At 44.4% G+C, this 22,873-nt stretch overlaps 1 protein-coding gene across 1 annotated transcript in view; it reads right to left on the bottom strand.

Annotated features, from left to right (window-relative positions):
- mgat5 (alpha-1,6-mannosylglycoprotein 6-beta-N-acetylglucosaminyltransferase) overlaps nt 1–22,873 on the bottom strand; it is a 52,912-nt gene that overhangs the window by 22,334 nt on the left and 7,705 nt on the right. Inside the window, exons 3-9 of the mRNA XM_054624015.1 lie at nt 14,212–14,288; nt 12,599–12,688; nt 10,245–10,316; nt 8,004–8,165; nt 6,488–6,657; nt 5,766–5,900; nt 784–917 (exon numbers count right to left, since the gene is read on the bottom strand). Coding sequence (XP_054479990.1) covers nt 784–917; nt 5,766–5,900; nt 6,488–6,657; nt 8,004–8,165; nt 10,245–10,316; nt 12,599–12,688; nt 14,212–14,288 — 840 coding nt within the window. The remainder of the gene's footprint in view (nt 1–783; nt 918–5,765; nt 5,901–6,487; nt 6,658–8,003; nt 8,166–10,244; nt 10,317–12,598; nt 12,689–14,211; nt 14,289–22,873) is intronic.

The following is a 22,873-nucleotide window of genomic DNA, read 5'->3' as shown; positions in this document are numbered from 1 at the left end:
TTCAGGTGCCGTGGCATTCTGGATAGCGCCGGGCCTCACCTCGCAAGCGGAGACCGCGAGGGGTAACATTTCACTTTCTCTTAGCCATGGGGAAAAGGTCAATACCCCAAGGGGGCCGGCTCCCCCTCTCTCTCCCCCTCTCTCTTTTCTCCCTTTCCTCTGCTGCACCACCGCCACTCATCCACCTCAGACAAATGTGGTTGACTCCAGTTACTGAGTGATCTCACAGCAGGGGTAATACACACACATTAGCAATAAAACCCCCACGTCCTACATTCATAATTACACCGTCTGACCTCTTACTTTCCTTTAATCTGCTCGATGATATTCCATGTGCAACAATCTGGATTTTCAGTTATGCCTTTTTTACAACCAAAACATCTCATTCATAAGAGAAAATAACTGGAACTTTAAACGTAGGAGACAAACAAGGGTGTATTGATGGGAATAATGCAAGTAACAGTGTTTGACTTGTTTAAACAAGAGTGAGCAATGTGCTGGGGTATTTTTAGTTTATGTATTTTGGACGGATCAGGGTTCTTTTTGCCTTCTCGACCGTCGAAACCGAGGATGAAACATGTTCTGTGCTGGTTTTCATTACATAAACTGTAGTAAACAGATTCTAAATCCTGCACTCTTACCACATTTGAGACAAATGGCCGGCCTTTTTTTATTTATTTATTTTTATTTTTAACTACCTGAGCTAAAGCTTTCTAGTTCTTTCATGACGTTTGGTAAATGCACTTTTTGGTAAGCAGGTGTGTTGGCGTCCGGCAGACTTACGGAACATGGTGTTGAACTGCTGCGGGTTGAGGTTCCACTTCCCCCAGGGCGTCTTGTGACCCTTGGACTGGGCGTAGTGGGCGTGGTTGAACTCGGGCTCCGTCCCGAACGAATCCAGCACCCGCAGCATGCACCTATGACATCACACAAAGAGAACAGTATTAATGGCTGCTGGACGTAAACATCATGTGGTTCAGAGATGATTTATGAGGGTGTTTGCAGGTTTCTTTGATTTCACGATATACAAGCAAACTTCATTGAAATAAACAACAGACTCAGTGTTGTTATCATGTGCTTGAGGAAAAAACGGTTCACACAATTACAGTGTAGCTGAAGTGTTTTTCCACAGTATTCTCCCAGTTGCCTTCACAGTAGTCAAAGAAATAAGCCTCAGGTTACATCATTTTGTGGCCATTTAAACTGCAGCACTCAGCATGAAGAGCTAGAAGAACAACCAATCTGTTCCCAGTTTACAGTGCTGTACAGGAGGTGGATAAACATTGAGGTGTTTTTGGTGAAACAGAAGATAAATAAGAGATAAACATGCGTTTAAATGCTGTAGAAGATGTGCTATTAGTGTTTATTTGCTAAACAGGTTTGGTGGCTTTGTCACTTATAAAAGAAAAATATATAAAATAATTAAAGCCAATAAAACTTTGCAATTATGGGAAATAATTTGATAGGTTAATTCATTAATTAAGATGTAAAAATAAATAGTTATGTAAAAAAACCTTGCAATTAGGGTAGATAATTTGAAAGTAAAATATTTTTTTTTATGTGCAAATTTCCCAAAAGTCCCAAAACTATTAAAGAATAGATTTTTTTGAAGGAGCAGTTTTTTGTTCCAGGAGTCAGGTATTTATGAAAACAAATGTCAGTTATGTGAGTTGTATGAAACAGAAATGAAACGTTTTTATATCGTTTTATGTTTTTAATATCATGATCATAAGTTGAACTGAAAAGGCTTTATTCAGACACAAAGAGAAGGCATCTTTTATATCGTGTTCCCGTTCTGTTTCTGTGTAAAATATGTTTTACCTTTTTGTTTGGGGGCCAAGGAATAATGAACAGTCTGCAGCTAAGGTTTTCATTTTTTATAGGAACATCAATTCAACTACTGGATTTTGTTATTTATATGTGGTATTATTGTGCGTAATGCAATGCCCTGTGCAATGGACCATTTAAATAGTATGATAGTACTAAAATGAGAGTATCATTTTTGTCGTATTAATGTTGAAGGGATGTAATTTGAGTAATGACTAAATACACCGTTCCAATGTCTTTAATAATGTCTTTCATAGTGTGTACAGTGACATAAAACATTGTATATTATATACAAAATAAAAACAGCTCCATATGGGACTATGACAACACACAAACAATGCCTCCACCCTCAGACAGAGAGATGGGGAAATCCTGTCCTGTGGGGGTGTGAGACTGTGAATGAACATCGTCGTGGACTCAAAGGTCACGGTGCAGGATTAAGTGGACCGCAGCCAGGAGAGGGAACCGCTCCCTCATGACCTTAAAATCCTTTGCTCCTCATTCACTAACTCGCTCATTGTTGCTCACTTCCCTTTTCTTGATACTGGTTGGATCACGTCTGGTCTTCCCTGTCTTTCAATATCTACATTTATGACCCTATTTATGGGCCATCTTCAGCCAAAGCAAAGTATTTCATTGTGGCCGAATAAAACTAAGTGACTGTAACTTTGGGTCAAGGTAAAATACTTAGTGTTAAACGTAAAGTCAAGTAGGAAACCAGGTGTAACCAGACATGTATTCATATTCACACACACGCACACACATCTGCAGCTAAAAACTCCCCCCCTCTCTTTCAGTGATCGCCCCTCCGCCCGGGCAGATGCTGTGCAGCTGGCTGTGTGAACTGTGAAAGGCCCTGGGAGAGCCGAGAGCCGGGGAAACACATCCACCGTGAGGCAACTTTAGACCGACAACAACAACAACAACAACAAGCCCACATGCCATCTCCAACCTGCTCCGGAGAGAAAAGAACAACCCCCATCCTTCCCTGGTAGATCTCTCCTCAACAGATGGAGTCGTGACGTGATGTAAATATGTCTGAGGTGAGTCCAGTGAGTTGGCAGTGGGCGTTGTGATGTGGCAGCAGTCGAGGCTGCTCGGCTCAACACCTTTTTAAGATTGATATCTCAATCCAGCTGGGCTGAGTAGGGATGTTGTCGTCAAAGTAGAAGCGCGGATTTTACGGTAATGCGATTCATCTAAAGTGATCCCAAATGCATAATGTATAACAATAGCCGTTATAAATTATAGCTTTCTCTCCTGCCGTGTGAAACGAGCAATAAATAAAATGGTCCCATAAAGGTGATTAGGAAACGCTGATATCAGTCGGGAGCTTGTGTTTTATGTGAATCTACCTGGGGGTTTGTTTTATGTTGGCACAGCCCCGAGGCGAAACAACAGCTGCACCATAAACACATGAGTTAATGATGTGTCTTCTATGAGTTTGGTTAAAAACAAAACTTCAGAGTTGCACTGTAAAATGTGACCGATCATTTTACTGCCATCCTGCTAATAACTTCTGATTATTCAGTTACTCTTGGATTACACGTCCTCCTCGGTTTGTTCAATTTAACAGACTTTAACCTGATATGTTGTCTTTTATAACTGACCTTTATAACTTTATAACCAAGCAATAAATCGGCACCTATAAAACGTCTGATAAGCTTTAGACATGTTTGAGTCATTTGATCAACTGAAGCGATCACCTGCAGCAGGATGAGCGGTAAACATTAGCATGTCTGGTTAACTAGAAACTACAGTGCTGGCATAACTCCCTAGGCGTTACATTTTAGAAAAAGCCTCTTTCAAGATTGACACATACACTGAGATCGTTAGCTTGCTAGCTAGCTAAATAAAATAAAATTGACAGTGGCCAAATAGAAGAGAGAAGTCTGCTTCTTTCTTCTTCTGTCCCCACTTTAAAACCCATTGTTTCCATAATGATAATCACATTTTCAGTGATAATTCCACCGGTGTGATTGTTGTAAAGTGCATGTTTGCCGTGCTATGATGGAAAGCTTGACAGGCGAATGCAGCCAGGCTTAGTGAAGGATCAATTATAACAACTTTCTGCCAAAACCAGCAGACGATATTGGCTTTCACATCCCACCGTGTGGTTTGAAAACTCCTACAATCTCCAAAGCAAGTTGTTGTCTTGTCTGCTGACAGTGAGGATGAACAACAACATGAATCAAACCCCGACATCCACACGCAAGCAACTCATCCAGACGGCGCTGTGCCAAAAAAAAACACACTGTTCCTGACAAATGAATAAAAAATGAGGAAGTGACAAATGATGAAATCAAACTTGTGGACACACGCCCGTTGATGACTAAAATGTTGTTTGTCCAGTTTCGTTTCTCCATCATCAACCTCAAACGTAGAACTGGTTGTGTATGTTCTGCATTTTCTGCAGCTTCGCCGATGCAGATGAGAGCAGGACGCCCCGATTTGTTTATTGGATGAAGGGATTAAATGAAACAGAACAATAGGGCAACATTGGCTCAGAGCGTTCCCATATCTCCCCCAGAGTAGTATGAAACACAGAGATAGAGGGCTGTAAGATAGAGAGGCAGAAGACTGGGGCGATAACAAAGCACATTAATCACAAACGGGGTGGCTGACAGACTTTGTCCCCAAAACACAGAATAAACCAAGAAAAAGGGGAACAATAACGACAACGTTTATTGCTTGCTAGAACTTTGGGTCTGATATGCAAACAAATCTGGCGTGTACTGTCCGTTAAATATCTTTCTTCCTGCCTTTCTGTGTGACAACTAAAGTCAAGAGAAAAGGGATTCTCAGGCCACAGAGGCAAATAATGGAATTCACTAACAGGAGACTGCAAAGTAAAAGGTGCTTTTTGCAGAAAGGCAACGCAGGGAAACTGACGTGGTTTGGTTTAATAAAAGGAGAAAGAGAGTACAGAAAAACGTCTAGGTACTGTTCCACGAAGCACAGCGACATTAAGTGCTTTGACATGCGTAAGTGTTCAATAATGGCTGGAGAAATAATGCGGGAAACAGCATCTGGACCTTACATTACGCCTGAAGCTGAATCAATTTCCTCAGGAGGCACAAAAGGGAGCGGATGCTGTGTGAGGTGTTATGTTTGAGACAAACAAAACCTGGTGACAAGCAGGAGGAACCAGCGGGGCCATTAGTGCCCCCAGACTTATTGTTCCCTCTCTCTTCCTGTCAGTCGGCGGCTGATGAGAGCTTGTTCAAGAAAATAATAACAAAGAAAGGACCAGGAAGGCCTCAACCAGTCCTCAGCGGAGCAATCGGGAAGAGAATGGAGTCAAAAAGTTGCAAAAGGATAGACGCTACTGCAGCCTTCCGGGAAATCACAGGAATGTTTGAGTGGAAAAATGGACCCTTTTGTCCCAGCAAGTGCCTCGACCCAATGCACATTTGCATGTTTGAAGGGAGCTAATGGAATTCGCAGCGCAAGGCTTGAGAACAAGGGCACAAACTGCTGAAGTCATTTGGAGAGTGATGGAACGCCAACAAACAGGGGTGGCAGACAGTTACACATCGACATATTTAACCGTCTCAATCAGAGCTGCGCAAAAAGCCGGCTTTAGAAAACTGATTGTGTTGGAAAGCCAGTCAGTGGGACAGAGACGATGCATGTTGGATAAATAAAGATAAACATTAAACATTAAACATTAAAAAGTCAGCAGTAAATGAGCAACAATCACATTTAAAGTTATAAGAGTTTAACGCAGCTAACAGTCTTCAACAGGAATTTGTTGGTTGCTTATGCTGCCATCATATTCAGTTTGCTAAATCCCGATTGGTGATTGGACGTATGTGACATCACGTTTTTGCAGCTAAAAATAGGAGTCTCTTGTGTGACTGTGGAGATTCCTGTGACCATGTATGCAGCCCATCAGTCATAGTCAGAAGCAGCTTGATGGATGTCAATGTACTTACTGGTAGTGGACCCAGGAAGGTCCCAGCGTCTTCTTGAACTGGGTGAGGCCCACGATGTCGATGTAGATGAGCTCGACCACCTTGTCGCCCTGGGTCGGACAGCTGGACTTGTTCCCCATGACCTTGCGCATTATCCTTTGAGAGAAAAGTTTGGGATTAAAGATCAACTTTTCTCCTCCATCCAAATATGTAAATACTAATACAATACAAATAATTAAGAACTAAACAATACATTCCAAAAATGCATTCCAAAAGTCCTAAATCCAGTTGTATCCTTTTTTTCAGTTCTTAAAATATACTGCCAGCTCTAACAAGTTTGTAGTTGCCCTACAGTCGTTGGAAAAACCAATAGTAAATATTTGACAAAACAAATGGCAGCCTCCTTTGTTTACCCTCACTCAAATAACCTTGTGCAAATACTGCGCATTTGTTGGTTTAACAAACTGTCATAGACATGACAGGCTTTTACTTTACTGTCGGGTTGCATTGGCATTAAAGAAAACGGCAGCAATTATGCAAAAAATGAAATCGAGCGTTTCTTCCTTCTCCAACATTTTCTAAATCTGACCCTGAAGCATCTGTTGTGCAGACGTACATCTGGATACAAAACAATCATAAGTATTATTGGCTCATGATGTTTGGCTTAAAAGAGTACGCCTAATACTGGCAGGCAAATACTAAACAAAGGTTAAAGAACATCGTAGCACTCTGGGTGGACTGACTCTTTGAGCTCGGCCAGGGAGGCGGAGATGCGGACATCGTGGCCCAGCAGGTACAGCGTGGTGATGAGGTCGCTCCACTGGACCAGCTCGCCCAACGGGCCGCCGCTGAAGGCGTTCTCTGCTATTTTGAAGCCTGACTCCTTGGTCAGCAGGCCCAAGTGTACCAGGATCTGATGGAAGGGGGGAAAAGTGAGGAATTAAACTAGTGACATGTAATGTAGAATGTATTTACCATTTTAAAAGTACCTTTCCTTCAGTCTTTCTGTAGATTATTGTGTGAATAAGTCTAGGGAACACTTGATAAGAACGTTGCATACTTCATAAGGCCGTGTTTGGGGCAAGTGCAACAGAAGCTATCTTGAATAAACCTACAGTTGCAGTTAGAGATAAGTTTGTTTTTCAATGAGCGTGAATGTATCGTGCAAGGGTGCTGTGACTTCAGGAAACCTTTAATTCCCTACACAGATTCTTGTAGAGAAAACAATGTGCCTCCAGAAAAATGCTACAAGAATCATTTAAAGACTCCCCGCTGGTTTGGTATTAGAAAAGATTTAAATATCAGGGTGTAAGAAACATTTTTATCCTAGTAGAGGACTGTGAAAGTGGCTCCCCTCTATGCCTGTGTGCTGTCAGGTGCACAGCACACATGCTGGGAAAAACATATGCAACAAACATGAACAACACACACACACACACACACACACACACACGCACACACACACACACACACACACACACACACACACACGCACACACACGCACAAGGTTGCACAGGGGGGAACACAGTGTTCCGCAGCAGGAGGAGGAAGTAATAGAAGGCTTTGTTTGAAGTGGCCGACGCATTTTTCATTGTTGACAGTCGGCCCCGGAGCAGCACACTGGTCCAGGATTAATATGTGAGGATTATTATCCGAAAGAGATTAGAGGCTGAAATAAAAGACCCGGCTTTGAAAAGTTCCCGCAGAGGAACGCACTCTTTGTTTAATTAACGACCGAATTATAAGAACTTGTAGGAGAAAGTGAGACGAGGAGAAGTAAGGAAGGAGAAGTGAGATACTGCCGATAGGTGGATGAGGGTTCTTGCCTCTTGTCCTCTCTGCTTTGTTTAAGGGTGATGCTGCTCTGCATCGGCACCGAGGTGTCACGGGAGTGTGATGTGAATTATTCACAAGGCCAAGTGGAACGCGTGGAGTGCATTATTCAGTGCTACCAGCTCGGAGACACAATGGAATATCCGTGTCAGTCCTTTCCCACCGCTATTACTTTGCTGAGCAGAAGTAGGCCGGTCTACAAGTGTGAATAAAGTGTGTGTGTGTGTGTGTGTGTGTGTGTGTGTGTGTGTGTGTGTGTGTGTGTGTGTGTGTGTGTGTGTGTGTGTGTGTGTGTGTGTGTGTGTGTGTGTGTGTGTGTGTGTGTACCTTCAACAGGCTGAAAGCTTAGGGGAGGTGATTTGAGAGGGTTCTTGAAAGGCTTATATTCCTCTACATTTGAGATAAATACTGTGCGTCGTGCTCACCTTCTTCCTCCGGCGCCTGGCCAGGTTCTGCTTGGAGGCCAGCGAGCGGACGGCGCTGACCCACGGCTCGGCCATGCGCTTGATCCTCAGCATCATCCAGCGGAACTCCTCGCGCTGTGACATCACGCGGTACAGCTCCTCGAAACTGGTCCGGACCTCCGCCTGCATAACGCAAACACGACGAGAAACAATGTGATTAGCGCTCCGGCTCAAACACTGCATGCTTAAGATGAAAGGTTTATCCAAACCAACATCAATGGAAGATAGAAGCCGGCATGTTTTATAGATAAATGGGTGAGTGAATGAATGTTGAAGGCTTGATATGTTGCACCATTTGTCAGCCTGTATGTGTCCTATTTGTCTAAGAAATCTGTCCATAATCATGGGAGCTGGAGTTCCTGTAAATGTGTTGAGGTGATAATAACAACGTTAAGCTGTCAGAGACGTCTGCAGAGGAAATTATTTATCAAGGGAATATGTTTGAGATCTCTCCTGAGAGCAAGGCATCAAATACACCTTTGTATGGTGAGTCTCTAGAGATTCAGCTGTGACTCTCTGAACAGGACGTACAGGAGCTAGTGAAGCATTCAGAGTGCAAAGTCATCTGTGTTAGCAGCAAACATGAGCTCCGGCTGTGGAGACTGTAGACGTGGACACATCGGTCATATGATACATTTTATAGCTCATATAATGAAGAAGGAGAGGATAGTAAATGGAAAGTGAGGAGAGGAAACAAGGACAGGAGATGAGACAAGGAAAGGAGTCAAAGAGAGGAGAGTAAACATTGAGAGGAGAGGGAAAGGAAAGGAGAGAGGAGGCGACAAAGATATGGAGAGTAAACAAGGTCAGGAGAGGACACAAGGAGGAGAGAAGAAAAGGAGAGGTAAGGAGAGTAAACAAGGACAGGGGAGGAGAGGACAGTGAGAGGAGAGGAGAGGAGGAGAGGCAAATTAAGATAAGATAAGATAATCCTTTATTAGTCCCGCAGCGGGGAAACATGTTTTATGAGCAACAGTAGGATTTATTAATTGACATTATGTCCTAATGTTTATTTAATGTCTGAAAACAAACCACAAGTATGTGTTGCATCAAGTTCTCAGAGTGGTGACTAACTGGAAGTCAAAGTCACACGGGACACAAATAAGGAAGTGAAACTGAGGCTACTATCGGCCACTTTTGCATGGGGGGGCATTAGCATCCCTCATTGCGACAGGAAATCACTTCCGCAGACTGGACCTATTAAAATCCGGGACCTCGAATTAAAATCTCCAAAGCCTGTCAAATGGCGTCTCCCACCGCGGAGGGCTCAGAGCTGTTGATGCATCCAGAGAGGGGATGAAGAGTGCTTACTATTGATTCACCCACAGCAGAGGGAAGAGGGTGTGTGTGTGTGTGTGTGTGTGTGTGTGTGTGTGTGTGTGTGTGTGTGTGTGTGTGTGTGTGTGTGTGTGTGTGTGTGTGTGTGTGTGTGTGTGTGTGTGTGTGTGTGTGTGTGTGTGTGTGTGTGTTTTTCTCGACAAGCGCCCATACTGTGGACCGCACGTGAGACCGACGGCCCCACCGAGGCGCTCTAAGTGGGATTTGAGCCGTCGCATTGGCAGCGATGGAAGATCATTACTCCAGATTTGTCCCAAGGTCCCGTCACTCCCGGCTTTGCTCCGAGATCTGCCATGCTCTTTTTATGCCATCAAGGCAAGTTGACACTGAGGATCAGCCTCAGCCTCAGCCTCAGCCTCAGCCCGCCTGCTCGTTTCGCTGCCACGCACACACACACACACACACACACACACACACACACACACACACTGCTGTGGGCGGGACCCCTCAAACTTAACTGCTGTTTTGATGCATTTCACATTAAAAACTCATGTAAGAGCAAGTGTTTGTTAAAGTTAAACCTCCTATTAAATGGGGTTGGAGTGTCGTTTTCCTCTGTGGTGTCAGGATGATGGAGATGGACTTAATGTTTAAATGTATGCTAATGGGGGACTCGCTGTCACAAAGTCTGGAGTCGTCTCTCACACGCACACAGACATGCGAGACTCTTTTAAATGAATGCATGCAAGCCACTTGGACCACAACCGTGACACTTGAAATCTGACTCTAAAATGCATCCGAGTGCAACTAACAGCGTAGTAAGAGACCCGTTAGCTGCCATAAGAGCCCTTGGAAAAGGCTCATCAGAAGAGCAGAGGTTGGAGAGTGTGCTTTGTGTTGTTTAGTTTACAACCATATCCTCACCTGTCCCCTCCTGTCCATTTCATCGTTCAGGTTCTTCGTCCTCCACGGCAGGCGAGGACACCAGTTCTCCACCTGTCAAATAAAAAAAACACACATTTAGTTTTCAGTTGTGAGCGAACCACAAGGCAGAGTAGTTGTTGTTGTTAAAGCGAGGCTTTGTTAGAGCCAAAGGGTGATATTAAAGGTCTTAAGCTGTGTGTTTTCTAACTACTACAGGTGTAACCGAGCGACACTCCATCTTCATTAGATCTGATTTCGGGCTGTTTATCAATGTGTCTGGAGAGCAAAATAAACAGTTTTATGCACAGACGCAAACAAGGGGAAGCTATAAATGCCCTTATGAGACAAAAGGTTAGAGGAGAGGAGAAGAAACAAGGAGAAGAAAGGAGAGAAAACAAGGAGAGGAGAGAAGAAGACAGGAGTAACAAGGAGTGAGTAGGAGACAAGGAGAAGAGAGAGGAGTAAACAAGGAGAGGACAGTGAAGGAGAAAAGGAGAGGAAAGGGGAATAAACGAGGAGAGGGGAGGAGACAAGGAGAGCAGAGTAACAAGGAGAGGGGAGGAGACAAGGAGAGGAGAGGAAAGAAGTCAAGGAGAGGAGAGGGGAGACAGATCGCAGGCGACTCTACATTGGAAATACAAATCGCCATGGCAACCGGGAGATCACTTGACCGGGAGTAGAGGCTAAGGGCTGTTGGATTAGCAGGGTGGAGAAGGAACAGGAGGGAGGAGATGCATCTGTTTTGAATCTCCTGTTTGTTTCCTGTAAAGTAACTCTGTTCAGTAAACACCGGATGGACACGAACAGAAAAAGAAAAAGGTTTCTCTCCCTAATGGGTTTTTTTCCCCGCTGTTGTCCATCTTACTTTCTATTTCCACACAGAGCGCTTTTTCTTTAGTTCACTGCAATGCTTTCAGCTCACATGCAATATTGATAACAGGCGTACTGACCCTCACAGTGCTGAAAACACGACTTAAATCTTACTTTTCATTTGAAATATATGAAGAGGATCCTCACTCTAATCAGTGCTCCATGGGACGGACGGTTAAGACTAAAGCATCCAAATGAAAGAATGGTAAACATGGCTGTGATCTACGAGGGATCTTTGAAATGATACATCGCAGTTGTGTCTTGTGAGAAGCAGAGGCGTCTTTCTGGATCTGAGGAGTGTGAAACTGTTTTGAAAAAGCAGCGTCTCATGTGCGAATGTTTTGCATGCAGCTGGTGATGGGTGAAACGTCTAGACTGCGTTTCATGCAGGTACTGGTTTGGAGACGATGGCAGGGTGGCCGAGTCACTCCACGTCCTCCCTCGGAGGCTGAAAGCTCATCTCCCCTCTCCCTTCCTCCCCTCCCACTGAATCACCTCTCCTCTTCCTCCCACACCGCGTCCTCCTCAACGCACTCTCATTTGCTCTCATTAAAAAATGAAACTCCCCTCTACCTCTCTGCTTATTTTTAGCGCTTCACTCTTCTGTGATCGTTCTCAGGTGACAGGGATGTTGTCAGGACGCTCAGGATCTGAACCGTCCGTAATTCTTGGAATGTCTGTGCTAATATGCTGCAGCATTCCCAGCTTCCTCTACTCCTACTGTAGCAAGAGCTAACTTATTCAAAAATGCTGGATGCAGATGTTCTATATCTTCTTCCTCTGTGCCGTTGAGATCTATTGTTGTCCCAAAACTATTATTGAGCCACACTGTTTACTGGCTCCAGCTGAAAATAGTCCCAAACAAATACACTGTTAACTCCTGTTTTAGTAACGGTTGCTAAAAAACTACAGTGCCCAGCTGAGTCAGGGATTTAAAGATAATTTTATTCAAAATATAACTATAAATCTGTGACCTCTTTTTAAAGATTGACATCTGGGAGCCACAGGCAGGGAAGAAAAGTCAGAAAGTAATGAGATACAGACTAAAACACTGTTGGTTATAAAAAATATAATGAAATCACCAGCCTTTTCCTATAAAGATATCAGATCGTTAACATGCTGTAATTATTTTTTCATGTTTGTGTGTTTTGCATTAGTGCATTTCTTTTGCATTTCTTTTGCAGCTTTTATGGAAATGATGCATCGCATTTGAATAGAAAGTTGGGAATGCATCCTCTTTCACCATTCCTCCCTTGCAACATTTGAAACTCTTCTGTCAACGAGAACACCCTGACCTCTACGTCTTGATATAGATAGACCGTATGGATGCTGCGGTCAGTACAATGTTCCCAGCTCAGTGAAAAACGACGCCATTTGTTGATTTACTTTTTTGGGCACAAAAACACTTGCGACTTGGACACCTCTATTGACTTCAAATCCACATTTATAACACACATACACACACACACACACAAAGGGCTCACCTCGCTGAGGTAAATGAAGAAGGAGCAGGTGGATCCGTCCACGCCGTAGTTTCCGTAGCAGGAGTCCGAGCGCCACATCTCCTTCATCCACTGAGGAAGAGGAGGAAAAGGGAACTGAGTTAATAGCAGTCAAATGTATTCCATCAGCTGTTAAGTAACTCCACATTGACAGCCAAACAGTCAGGTTGATGTTGCAGTTTACCAGCGACTGTGGTGTGTGGGCAGGTTGTGTTGCTGGGAGAATACATAACGCACAGTTAGGAAATCTAAAGCACTGGCTGCCAGTCTAGATTTCTCTCTCCTGGTGGAAACAGTCCAGGCTTGTTTTTTCGCGGCTCGGAGGGTTAGAGAGGCAGAGCTGTGACTTAAGAAGTCGTTGGCTTCAATCCCCGGAATCAAATGGAATAAAAAAAAAAAAAAAATCTTGGGCTTGAAAATAAGAGCGAGACTGTGTGCCTTTCGGCGAATACACGTGCAAGTCATCGAGTGGAGCTGCTCAGCAAGCCAACAGGAAGAGAGGGAGGTCGTTGCTCTCATGTGTGAATGTGTGGGAATGAAAGTGAAGTGAAAAACAGCATTCTGGAGGGGTAAATCTCCCAGAATACATTATAGTAAAACACTTGAGAAAAGAGGAAGAAGGTGCAGCAGTGTTTGGACTCCTGATTTGATCCCTAGCATCCAGATTTCTGTGTCACGCTGTCGTGATGGTGAAGTGGAGGGGCTTGTTGAGACAGCTTTCCTGCTTATTTCATAGGCCGGAGGACATAATGCGTGCTGACTTACAGTAACCTCAGGGAGCAGAGATTTAAACTGGAGTCTGCAGAGCGGTTTGCAGAGGGGAGACCTGGCAGATGGGCTTGGATCAGACTCCCTTGGAAAGTCGAAGGCATGAAGATTGCCCTGTATTTGTTTAAACGGGAACCTAACAGCTCTATAAAATGAGCAAATGGATTCGTCAGATGTTACTAACTGTGTGCAGAGTGTAAAAACTGCTGCGGAATAACAGTTAAATGACAAAAAACAGGGTTTTGTGAGTGTGTGTGTGTGTGTGTAGAGCAGGCTTCAGAATCGCCCAGTTGGAAATACTGACAGTATCGGTGGAGGATTGGGACCGGCTGAGCAGATGGTGTGTATGATAGGGCCCTATCAGCACACACACACAGAAAAAACACAGACATCGGATTGAAACTGTGCAAACATCTGTGTGTTTTATTTGTGTGTGTGTACCTGTGTCGATGGGCGAAGAAGTTTAATATTTCCGTACATGAGCCATTGTGGTGCCAGTGAAATTAGATCATTGTTTATACTTGTGGTGTTTTTGCTTCGCTCCACCTCAGAGGAGCGTTTGTCAGTCAACACAGTGTGGGCGGTGCGGGTAGTGATGGCGTCTTTTCTGTTTATGTAGTTGGTGCTCTTTTTCTCGCTACTTATTTCTTCTTTTGAGTTATAATGACCTATTCACAGATATAAAAACAGACACAGAGAGTGAGGTGTAGAGGTGTGTGTGTGTGTGTGTGTGTGTGTGTGTGTGTGTGTGTGTGTGTGTGTGTGTGTGTGTGTGTGTGTGTGTGTGTGTGTGTGTGTGTGTGTGTGTGTGTGTGTGTGTGATTCACCTTGACCTTGCCCTCGCAGTGAGGGAAACCCTCCAAAGACGGCAGCTCGCACTTCTCCTGGGCTCCGTTTAGGAGGTCTGGAGGGAGAGGGGGAGGGCGAGAGAGAGAGAGAGAGAGAGAAAATCAATAAGGTCAGCTTCAAAATTTCTCAGGCATCATAATAACTCACTCGCTTTCTTTAGAATACAAAAGAACCTCCAGTAGCAAGTTCACAAGCCGCAAAAACACTTGGCCCTTGGCCACAGATATAGTGTCATTATGCTGGTCGTTGGGGTCAAATTCCCGTCGTTTTAAAACTCTGCACTGTGACTCAACGCTTTCTTTCTCGTGGCTGTGATTGAGTGGTGGGAAACTCCTCATGCTTTCCCTTTTGTAACAGACAAAAGAGACAATACAAACAGATGATACAGGAGAAGGAGAAGAAACCCAATACGCAGCCCGAGTGACAACCAACATGGCTACGTAGTGAGGCTCATGAGGATGTGCCACAAGGTGCAGTTCCTCTCATGGATAGTGGTACCAAAAAGAAAGAAAAGGAATTCAGATTTTCTTGCTCTAGTTTTGCCCAAACTGGGGCTTTAAAACATCAAATTTGTAGGTGACATTCATGATCCCCAGAAGATGAATCACGTGACTTCGGTGCCCCTGGCCTTTTTAATGTAGCCCCATCACAAGGTCAAAATCTTACGTTCAACTTTGGTTTGTGAGCAAATACCTACAAAACTAATCATCCTATCAGCCTCGGCTTTACTTCATGTTAAGCACTAATTAGCAAATGTAAGCGTGCTAATGCGCTGTCATCATCGTGAGCCAACAGTCTGTGGTGTGATCTCAGCGCTGCAGACCGGTTGCATCTCATAACGACAGCTGGAGACCGCTCTGTGGTCTGTGGTCGGCTATGACTGTCAGCCACTGGGATGACCTTTGACTTGGCAATGTGAACCTGGGCAGGAGCTGAAACCACAAAGAGCTAAAGAGCCCGCGATGATGCAAACACAGCCTTTATTCTGAACTGTTTGCTTTGTGCAATAAACAAAAATAATGCGGCTGCAGTTTGGGGGAAGGGAGTCGCTCTGATGTTTTCCCTGCATTGCCTTTAATATCCCAGGACGCCGATATATAGCGGACGGATTAACATTTGCGGCTTGCACGCGGGCTTCCCTCCCCATATAATCACCTTTTTTGATATCCCCCATTGAGAAACGTTAACGTCATCGCCGCTGACCTTTACTGCCGGAACATAAATAATGCATGACGGCAGTTTGTGCCGCGAATAGATAAAAGCTCAGCAGCAAACACCAGACGGATGTAATGAGTTTGTGGGTGGCGTTGCAGGAGGTGCTTGTGTGTGTGAAGCTAAACAGCGCAGCCCCAGCACTGGGTCAAGCTTCTGTCTGGAGGGTGGGGTGTGTTGGGGGGACTGGAGCAGAGGCTGCTGCATCATCGTTGATTCAGTTTTATTTACGCCGACAGAGCTGCTGCAGTAAACTGATAACTCTACTGGTAAACTTTATCTGTCCCCTCCTCTCTCCATCGCATAGATGAGATGCGAAAAACGTATTTTACAGACGCTCTCTGGCTCGATGTTTGCATCAGGGAGGATGACGAGATAAAAAAAGAGAAGCGAAGGCGTGCTACAGAGTTCTACAACATCAGTGGGGTTAGACGGAAAGCCACAGACAGAAGTTCACATCCTCTGCTTCAGTCCCCGTCTGTGGGAGGAAGACGAGGGGATATCGAGTCTCATCTCGGCCTCCACTTGCAACCTGCAACCTGCCAAAGATGATCCGTTACGAAATGAAATGCCACTCTGTATCCTCTTGACATTTAAAACTACAGCGAGGAGTGTGTGTGGGGTTTTTTTTCCCCACTGTTCGAAACAACGACCATCTTCCTGTCAGGAAACAATGGGCTGCTCAGACTGAGAGCTGCTAACAGGATCAATTTACAAGATACCTGATAGCTTGAGCCTTTAACTGTCGGATGTGGCTACATAGCAACATGGCATCGTCTACATAATGCAGACAACCGTAGTCAGCACCATGGTCACCATTAAATATAGTTCAGAAGTTCATCAAATGGCCACTTGTCCCGTGAGTCATTCCCCATAGGACCCTTAGTTACAGAAGAAATAAACATGTTAACAGTCTGGTACAATGACATGTTGGTCTCTGGAGCTGATATCCTACATCCATACTTTATACAGTCTATGATTTTTATCCAGTCCCCCCCCTCCCTCCCTCCCTCCCTTGGGTGGATCAGTAATCCCCTAGATAAGTCCTAATCAGCTCTTTGGACCCCGTTCCAGACAATCCTTGGCTCAAACACTGTTCTATGCTGTGTATTGTGGTTGGTGTATAACGTTTAAATCAATTGTGTCTCTCTGTAATCTCTCTGTAAGTGTCGTCACAAGTACGATTGTGGCCATCTGCAAGAAAGAGGAAATTGATTGATTTTTATCACAGGAGCATATGAGGAGTACAGAACGCCAACACTGTTTGGTTTTCATTACCGTCCATACCAAAAAATGAATTAACCTCAGTCCTATGATGGCTAGCTCTTTTAGCAAAGCGCTGTAATAACCCAGCAGATAACAGCCCTTTTGAAATGAGAAACAAGGAGTTTTATTTTTCTACTATTTCCAAGCAGCAGACCCAACACTCCTGGTGATTAATGCGATTTTAATCCCATGTGGTTGGAGGAGGAAAAGAGGTGGGAGGCCGGTGAGCCGTTCCTGATGGGAGTCAGCCAGTCACAAGATGAACTCACACAGCACACAATAAAAGCTTCTTATTGTTTCTGAGGGCTGCAGGGGCCTAACAACAAACGGGAGGATTAAGAGCTCCTTTCTAGAGAGCAGCGAGCAGCGGATCTGTCGTCCCAGGAACTCTGACAGAGTGATACCTCCCCTCTGCAGCCGACTGCGTTTTGTCCTTTTAAGCACTTTAATTTATGTCATACAATTGTATAAATAAGATTTGTTATTTTGTAAAGTGGCCATCCGTGCAGCGCCCATAGTGAGTTACTCTCATCTCCGTCCTTCAGACGCCCAGTCATCCAGACGGTTCGGCCAAACAGCCAACCAGTGAGTGCCATCATTCATCCTGTCATTGGGCCAGTCAGCCGGCGAGCGCCAAGCGCCGCCAGTCAAATCTCCTCCTAGCTTTAATCAAGCAGGAGAAGCCGCTGCCAAGGAACAACTAAATATAGCTCCCTTTCACAATCAAACGCAGCAGAGGTGGTGCCTTTTCCACTTCATGTCCTTTTACTTTTCCTTCATATTGAGCTACGTGTTGAAAACCCATTGAAGCGTGTATTGAAGACGTGGCAGAAGTGACACACAATGGCCGATCCTTGTGTGCGTAACAGTTGCATATTTGCTGTCGGACACGCGGTTTGATAATGAATAGAGTGACGAGAGGTGTGACCATTACACTTGATCCAATAAGCCAACCTCTGTTGGGCAAACACGGGAACAAAGACACCAAGACAACGAGACATAACCCTGACATGTAGTTACATAATAGTAACAAGAGGTTCATTTGCAACAGGTCGAAACCACCGGGAGGTATCGGGGTGTGAATAGAGGGTGTACAGCATTTATAAAAGTGAACACAATGGAGATAAAAGACGCGTTAAGAAGTTGTTTTAAATGTACTGTACGGAGAACCGGAGGCAGAAAAACACATGAGATCACTGAAAGAGCCTCTCACAGCACTGAGGCCACCGTTAGTAAGCTCCCAGCACACAGTGTCAGCCATCTGAGAGCCCTTAAACATAGTATCATCTCTGAACAGAAAGGGATATTACACACACAAGGTTATTTCCCCCTGTCCCTCCCCGAGTGTGTGTGTGTGTGTGTGTGTGTGTCTGTGTGTGTCCAAGTACATGAGGTAATGTGAAATTCGACAACTCCAGAATTGGATTGAAGACATCTGGTGTGTGTTACTCTTTCTCGTGTGTACTTCTCTCACTCCTCTCTTTTTCCCCTCTCGCTCCCATCTTTCTCACTCTTGTTGATTTAATTTTCAGGCACACAAAACTACAAAACCTTCCCAGACTGAAAAACGTTTGACAGTGACTGAAACTATCGGCACAGAAGAGAGGTGTTATGACATGTTTTGTGACAATTACGTGAGGTTTCTTAGCGAAGGCATCTTGGTGACGAGCAAAGGTGACTCAAAGTGAAGATATGTTAAGTGTCGCCATGGTGATTCTAGGGAGCGGAAAGCTTGAAAAATAAAATTTAGGAGGAGAAAAACACGGGTTGAAAAGTGCAGCTTTCATCATCTCCGTGTCCTCTGAGCCGCTGGCTCGGAAACGCTAATTTTAGATGCACTTTGCGAGACGAAGCAGAGGTATCAGTGTGTGTTTACTGTGTGTTTAGTGAGAGTGTGCGTGTGTGTGAATCTCTGCAGCGGCTCATCAATTAGACAGTAGGCAGGCTGGATGATGGACGCCGTCCGCTCAGCCACGGAGCGGCGACAGATGTGCAGGTGGAGAGAAGTCAGGCGTGCATCGCAGAGCCAGCTCTACTTAGTTTGACTCTATCAGCGCTCGCGCCTCATTGAGTTCGATGCTGGAAATCCTGCACAACCGACCGCGCCACGTGCACGTTCATGTCAACACATTATTTTCCATAGTTAAATCTTGGGCTTTCTGTTGTTACATAACGAATGAACTCTTAGAAATAAAAACAGTCAAGAGTAAAGTTAGTTCCTGCTAGGAGGTAGAACGTCATCACCTAGTCAGTGAGTTGAAGCCTGTATTTGTTTAACTTGTGGCACCAATAAAAGAATGCAGAACTTGCTATTAGCACTTCCTGTTAACAGTGTAATCACGGACGTACAGAGAACTATCACTGGATTACTTTGATACTGAAGAACTTAAAAACGTGATTATTCTCAGGCTAGTTCTGCAGTCGGAAGGAGACGCGGGTAGAAAAACTACCTACTTAAAACTCTTAACCCTGAAGCAAGTAAGCAGAGTTAAACCTGACTCCAAATAACTTCCTTGTCGCATTTATTGCCTCACCCGAGGGGAGTAAAGGGGAATAATTCTAAAGTAACTCATGAAGAGAAGAGGAAACTGTATGTCATCATATCTGAGAGGGACAAGAGATAAAATGGCATGTGGTCAAATGTCAAAGCAACAATCAATACATGGCACCATTCCAGCCAAACTGTTTCTCTTATACTGCACAGGACCAAGTAGAGAGTTCACGTCAGGCGAAACGTCCAAACCGCTCGGCTGGGCCCTTGCCACCCGGAGTGCACACAGTAGAGGCTTCCCAGTGAGACGGGGGCACGTGTTTTGTCTCCACAGAGGAGTCCTTGAGCCAAAAAGAAAATCCAAATATCCCCACATAACCCCCCCACTCCAGCCCACTTGAGTTTCCTCTTTCTCTGCTTTCCTCTACTGCAAAAACAGCGCAGCATCTGGGCTGTAATCAATCCCTCCGTTTGTGCTCGGGCAATCTGATCGGCAATGAAAATATCCAAGACGGAGATTTTTTTGCAGCGGCACGCAAGGGCACGAGGACGCCAAAATAACTTGATCAGATCATTGCAGAGCTATGACTAATGTTCCACTGTGTGATCTGGATGGAAATGGGCGGGGTTTAGGCTGAGGGACTCGCTGGGCCGTGTTTTTGTTGTTGTTGTTGCGATGAGTGGAACATTAACTGAAACCGAGAACTGTCTCTGAACCCCAAAAACAGCTACGCACATGTTTCATAGAAACGTATCGCTTCCTATGAAAGGCTTAAATTTAGAGATCATTTGCATTCCTTTTAAACGTAAAAGTGGAGTCAGTACATGCTGGTGTTGCTTTGGTTTAAACTCACAGGCACCGCAGTGGTGTGCAGAGATTTAGAGAGTTGCATAATGCAAAACCCAGAAAATGATCTCACTATCAGTTTTTAGCTCCATGTAATGTGTGCATGAATTCAAATGCATCTCTGCATTCTACTCTCAGTTCAAGTGTGCTTGCATTACCCTAGGATGTGGATCCTGCTCCTCTTGCCTGAGGAGAAATCAGCTGAATGAATGTAAGATGCAAGTGCCAGAGTGTGCATGTGGATTGAAAAAATTAAATACAAAGAAAACAATTGCCTAGGGAGACGGCTGATATTTGGTAGAAGGAGGCAATGCGGATGATTCTCCTACAGGGCTGAGGCTTTAACCAGCACAAGAATAATACTGGCACACAGAGGGAAGAGGAGACAATGGAGGAAAGAGGATGCGGAGGGAGGATGGAGTGCAGCAGAGCCATGCAGTATGCAGAGAGCAAGGAGAGAGAGAATAAGAAAGGGAGCACGGGGGGAAAGAATAGAATATGTGGATTCATATGCTGCGTAGCTCTAGCGTAAAAAAAACCCTTTCCTTTTATGTCTGAAACACACCCCGAAATTATATCTCTGAAAAATCCAGTCTGCAAAACAGTCCACTGAATTAAACTAAGCAGTGGAAGGAACACAAAAGGCAGTCAGTGAGAAAGCGGGATGCACGTGTCCCAGCCAATGGTGCGTTAGACCCAGATGTTCCTCCCACATCCTCAATCAGCCGCAACACGAGAGGGACTTGTTGGGGGGGAAAAGGAGAGCAAAGAGAGGGAATGTGTGAGTCTGTGTGGACGTGGGGGTGAAGGGCCCTGATGTATGGATATATTTGCATATATACATACATATGTGTGTGTGTGTGTGTGTGTTTCTGGAGTGGCCTTCGGAGCTGATTTACAGATGATCTTTTAGATCGTTGTTATGCTGCAGCTGTCTCTCGCTCTTTGTCTCAGTGATGAAAAACGCTGCAGCGTCGATGCTGATATTCTAGTTGGTCCAATGATCGACAAAACAGACACCTGCTAAAATCACTCCCTTTAGAGACAGAAGGTCTGGGGCCGCTGTTGTTTTGCTACAGAACACGACGTCTGGACCTCAATCAATGTAGCTACTGAATAATTAATTCCACGGAAATACTTTAGAAAACTAATAAATGGCATAGTTTTTTCTATTTGAAAAGTCCTCTTCCAGCAGGCGCTCCTTGAAACAGACAATGACCATGTTTTTTGTTTTTAAAGGATCCACACTGTAGATGCTGCGAGATAAATTCATTTCCTTTCATTTTATTATATTTTAGTTTCAACACACAAAAAATAAGCAGCAATCATTTTTATTTTATTTATTTTTTACTTGCAAACACGTTAAAATGGAAGAAATAAGCAATTCAAATCAAATTAACTGCATCCCAAAAAATAATGAAACCTAGTCAAGGACATTTAAGAACTAAACTGAACATGATTGAATGAGCATCACACCTTCCTCCCTCTTCACTCGTCACCTTAAATCTAGTGAATGAGCTCATTGTCACAGAGCTGCTGTACTCACACTGGTATCTCTGCTATGAACTGTGTGAAGGAGAAACAGAATGCCTGACATGTGCACGGAGTGACATTTCAAATATGTTGCATAACTCAAAGCCGGCGTGCCAACATTTTTTTTTTTTTTTGGGGGGGGTGTTTTGAGGGAATGTTTTCTACATTCCACTCGCAGGAGAAGTGTAATTTTAAGCACGTGGAGGACAGAGCGCAATCACAAGCTGGCTGGCATCGATCCACCGAGCCCTGTCAACGACGCCTCAGGAAGCTTCTCCCGGCCACAAAAAACTAACTGTCTGCAGCTTCCATGTGGTTTGCTCACAACACTGCTAGAAGAAGATCTGATGTGCTCCACATGGGAGGGATCTCTGGGTACGTGCAACAGCACAACAAGATACACGCTCATGCGATGGAATCTGACTGTGCGCTAAGCAAGAAGCTAGATTTATTTGTATCGCATTTACATTAGTGCAAAGCCTGCAGCCAACACGGTGATAACAAGACCAGAACATTAAAGCTGCAATGCTTCAAGAACGCTGTCCTGAAATCAAACCCCATTTCTGACTTTATTTATGCTCTGCACTAGCCATTCAGAGTGTTTACATTCAGTGACCTCTCTATATGGTAGTTTGTATTCTTAGTGGCAGAGCCTGCCATTCTCTACAGGCATGCATGTATGTCAGAGCAATTTCATCTAATAAACAGCAGCCTCACCGTTTACTCTCTTTACACTATATCACGTATCCAATGCAAACGTGACATATCCAACTGCTGCTGCTTTAAATGAACAGCACTTCATCAGTGAAACATGAACTGGCTTTTATTGTTAAGGAGCCATGTCAAAGATATTGTATTCATCCTCAATAATTTGGCTGAAAATGAAAATGATATAAACCCTCTACATTACTTTTCCTTCAGTAACTTTACTATTCACAGCCCTCCTTTGCTCAAAAAACATCAAAACGTCACCGCTGCAAAACGAATGATTTCTGCAGTAGGAATCTGTGCTGCAGGGCGATGAGTGCCAGGGTTCACGCGGCGGGTTTGAAAGTGTGTGGGCTCGGACAGCATCTCTCAGCATCTTATTTTCCCTGAGTGGGTTTCTGTGTACTTTATTAGTATTGATCGATGCGCTGAGGAAGTAAACGGGCCTTCAAGGAACGAGGAGAGAACACAGGTCCTGCTCTGAATCAAACACTCAAGATGTTTCTGTATTGAAATGGTAACTGTATGTGACGGCTGACAAATTCAATTTTTTGGGATTTTGCAGGGGAAAATTCTCTGTGTG

This window comes from Anoplopoma fimbria, chromosome 22 (assembly GCF_027596085.1).
Source record: "Anoplopoma fimbria isolate UVic2021 breed Golden Eagle Sablefish chromosome 22, Afim_UVic_2022, whole genome shotgun sequence".
In the NCBI taxonomy this organism is placed as follows: Eukaryota; Metazoa; Chordata; class Actinopteri; order Perciformes; family Anoplopomatidae; genus Anoplopoma; species Anoplopoma fimbria.
This window is presented reverse-complemented; position numbering and strand designations above follow the sequence as displayed.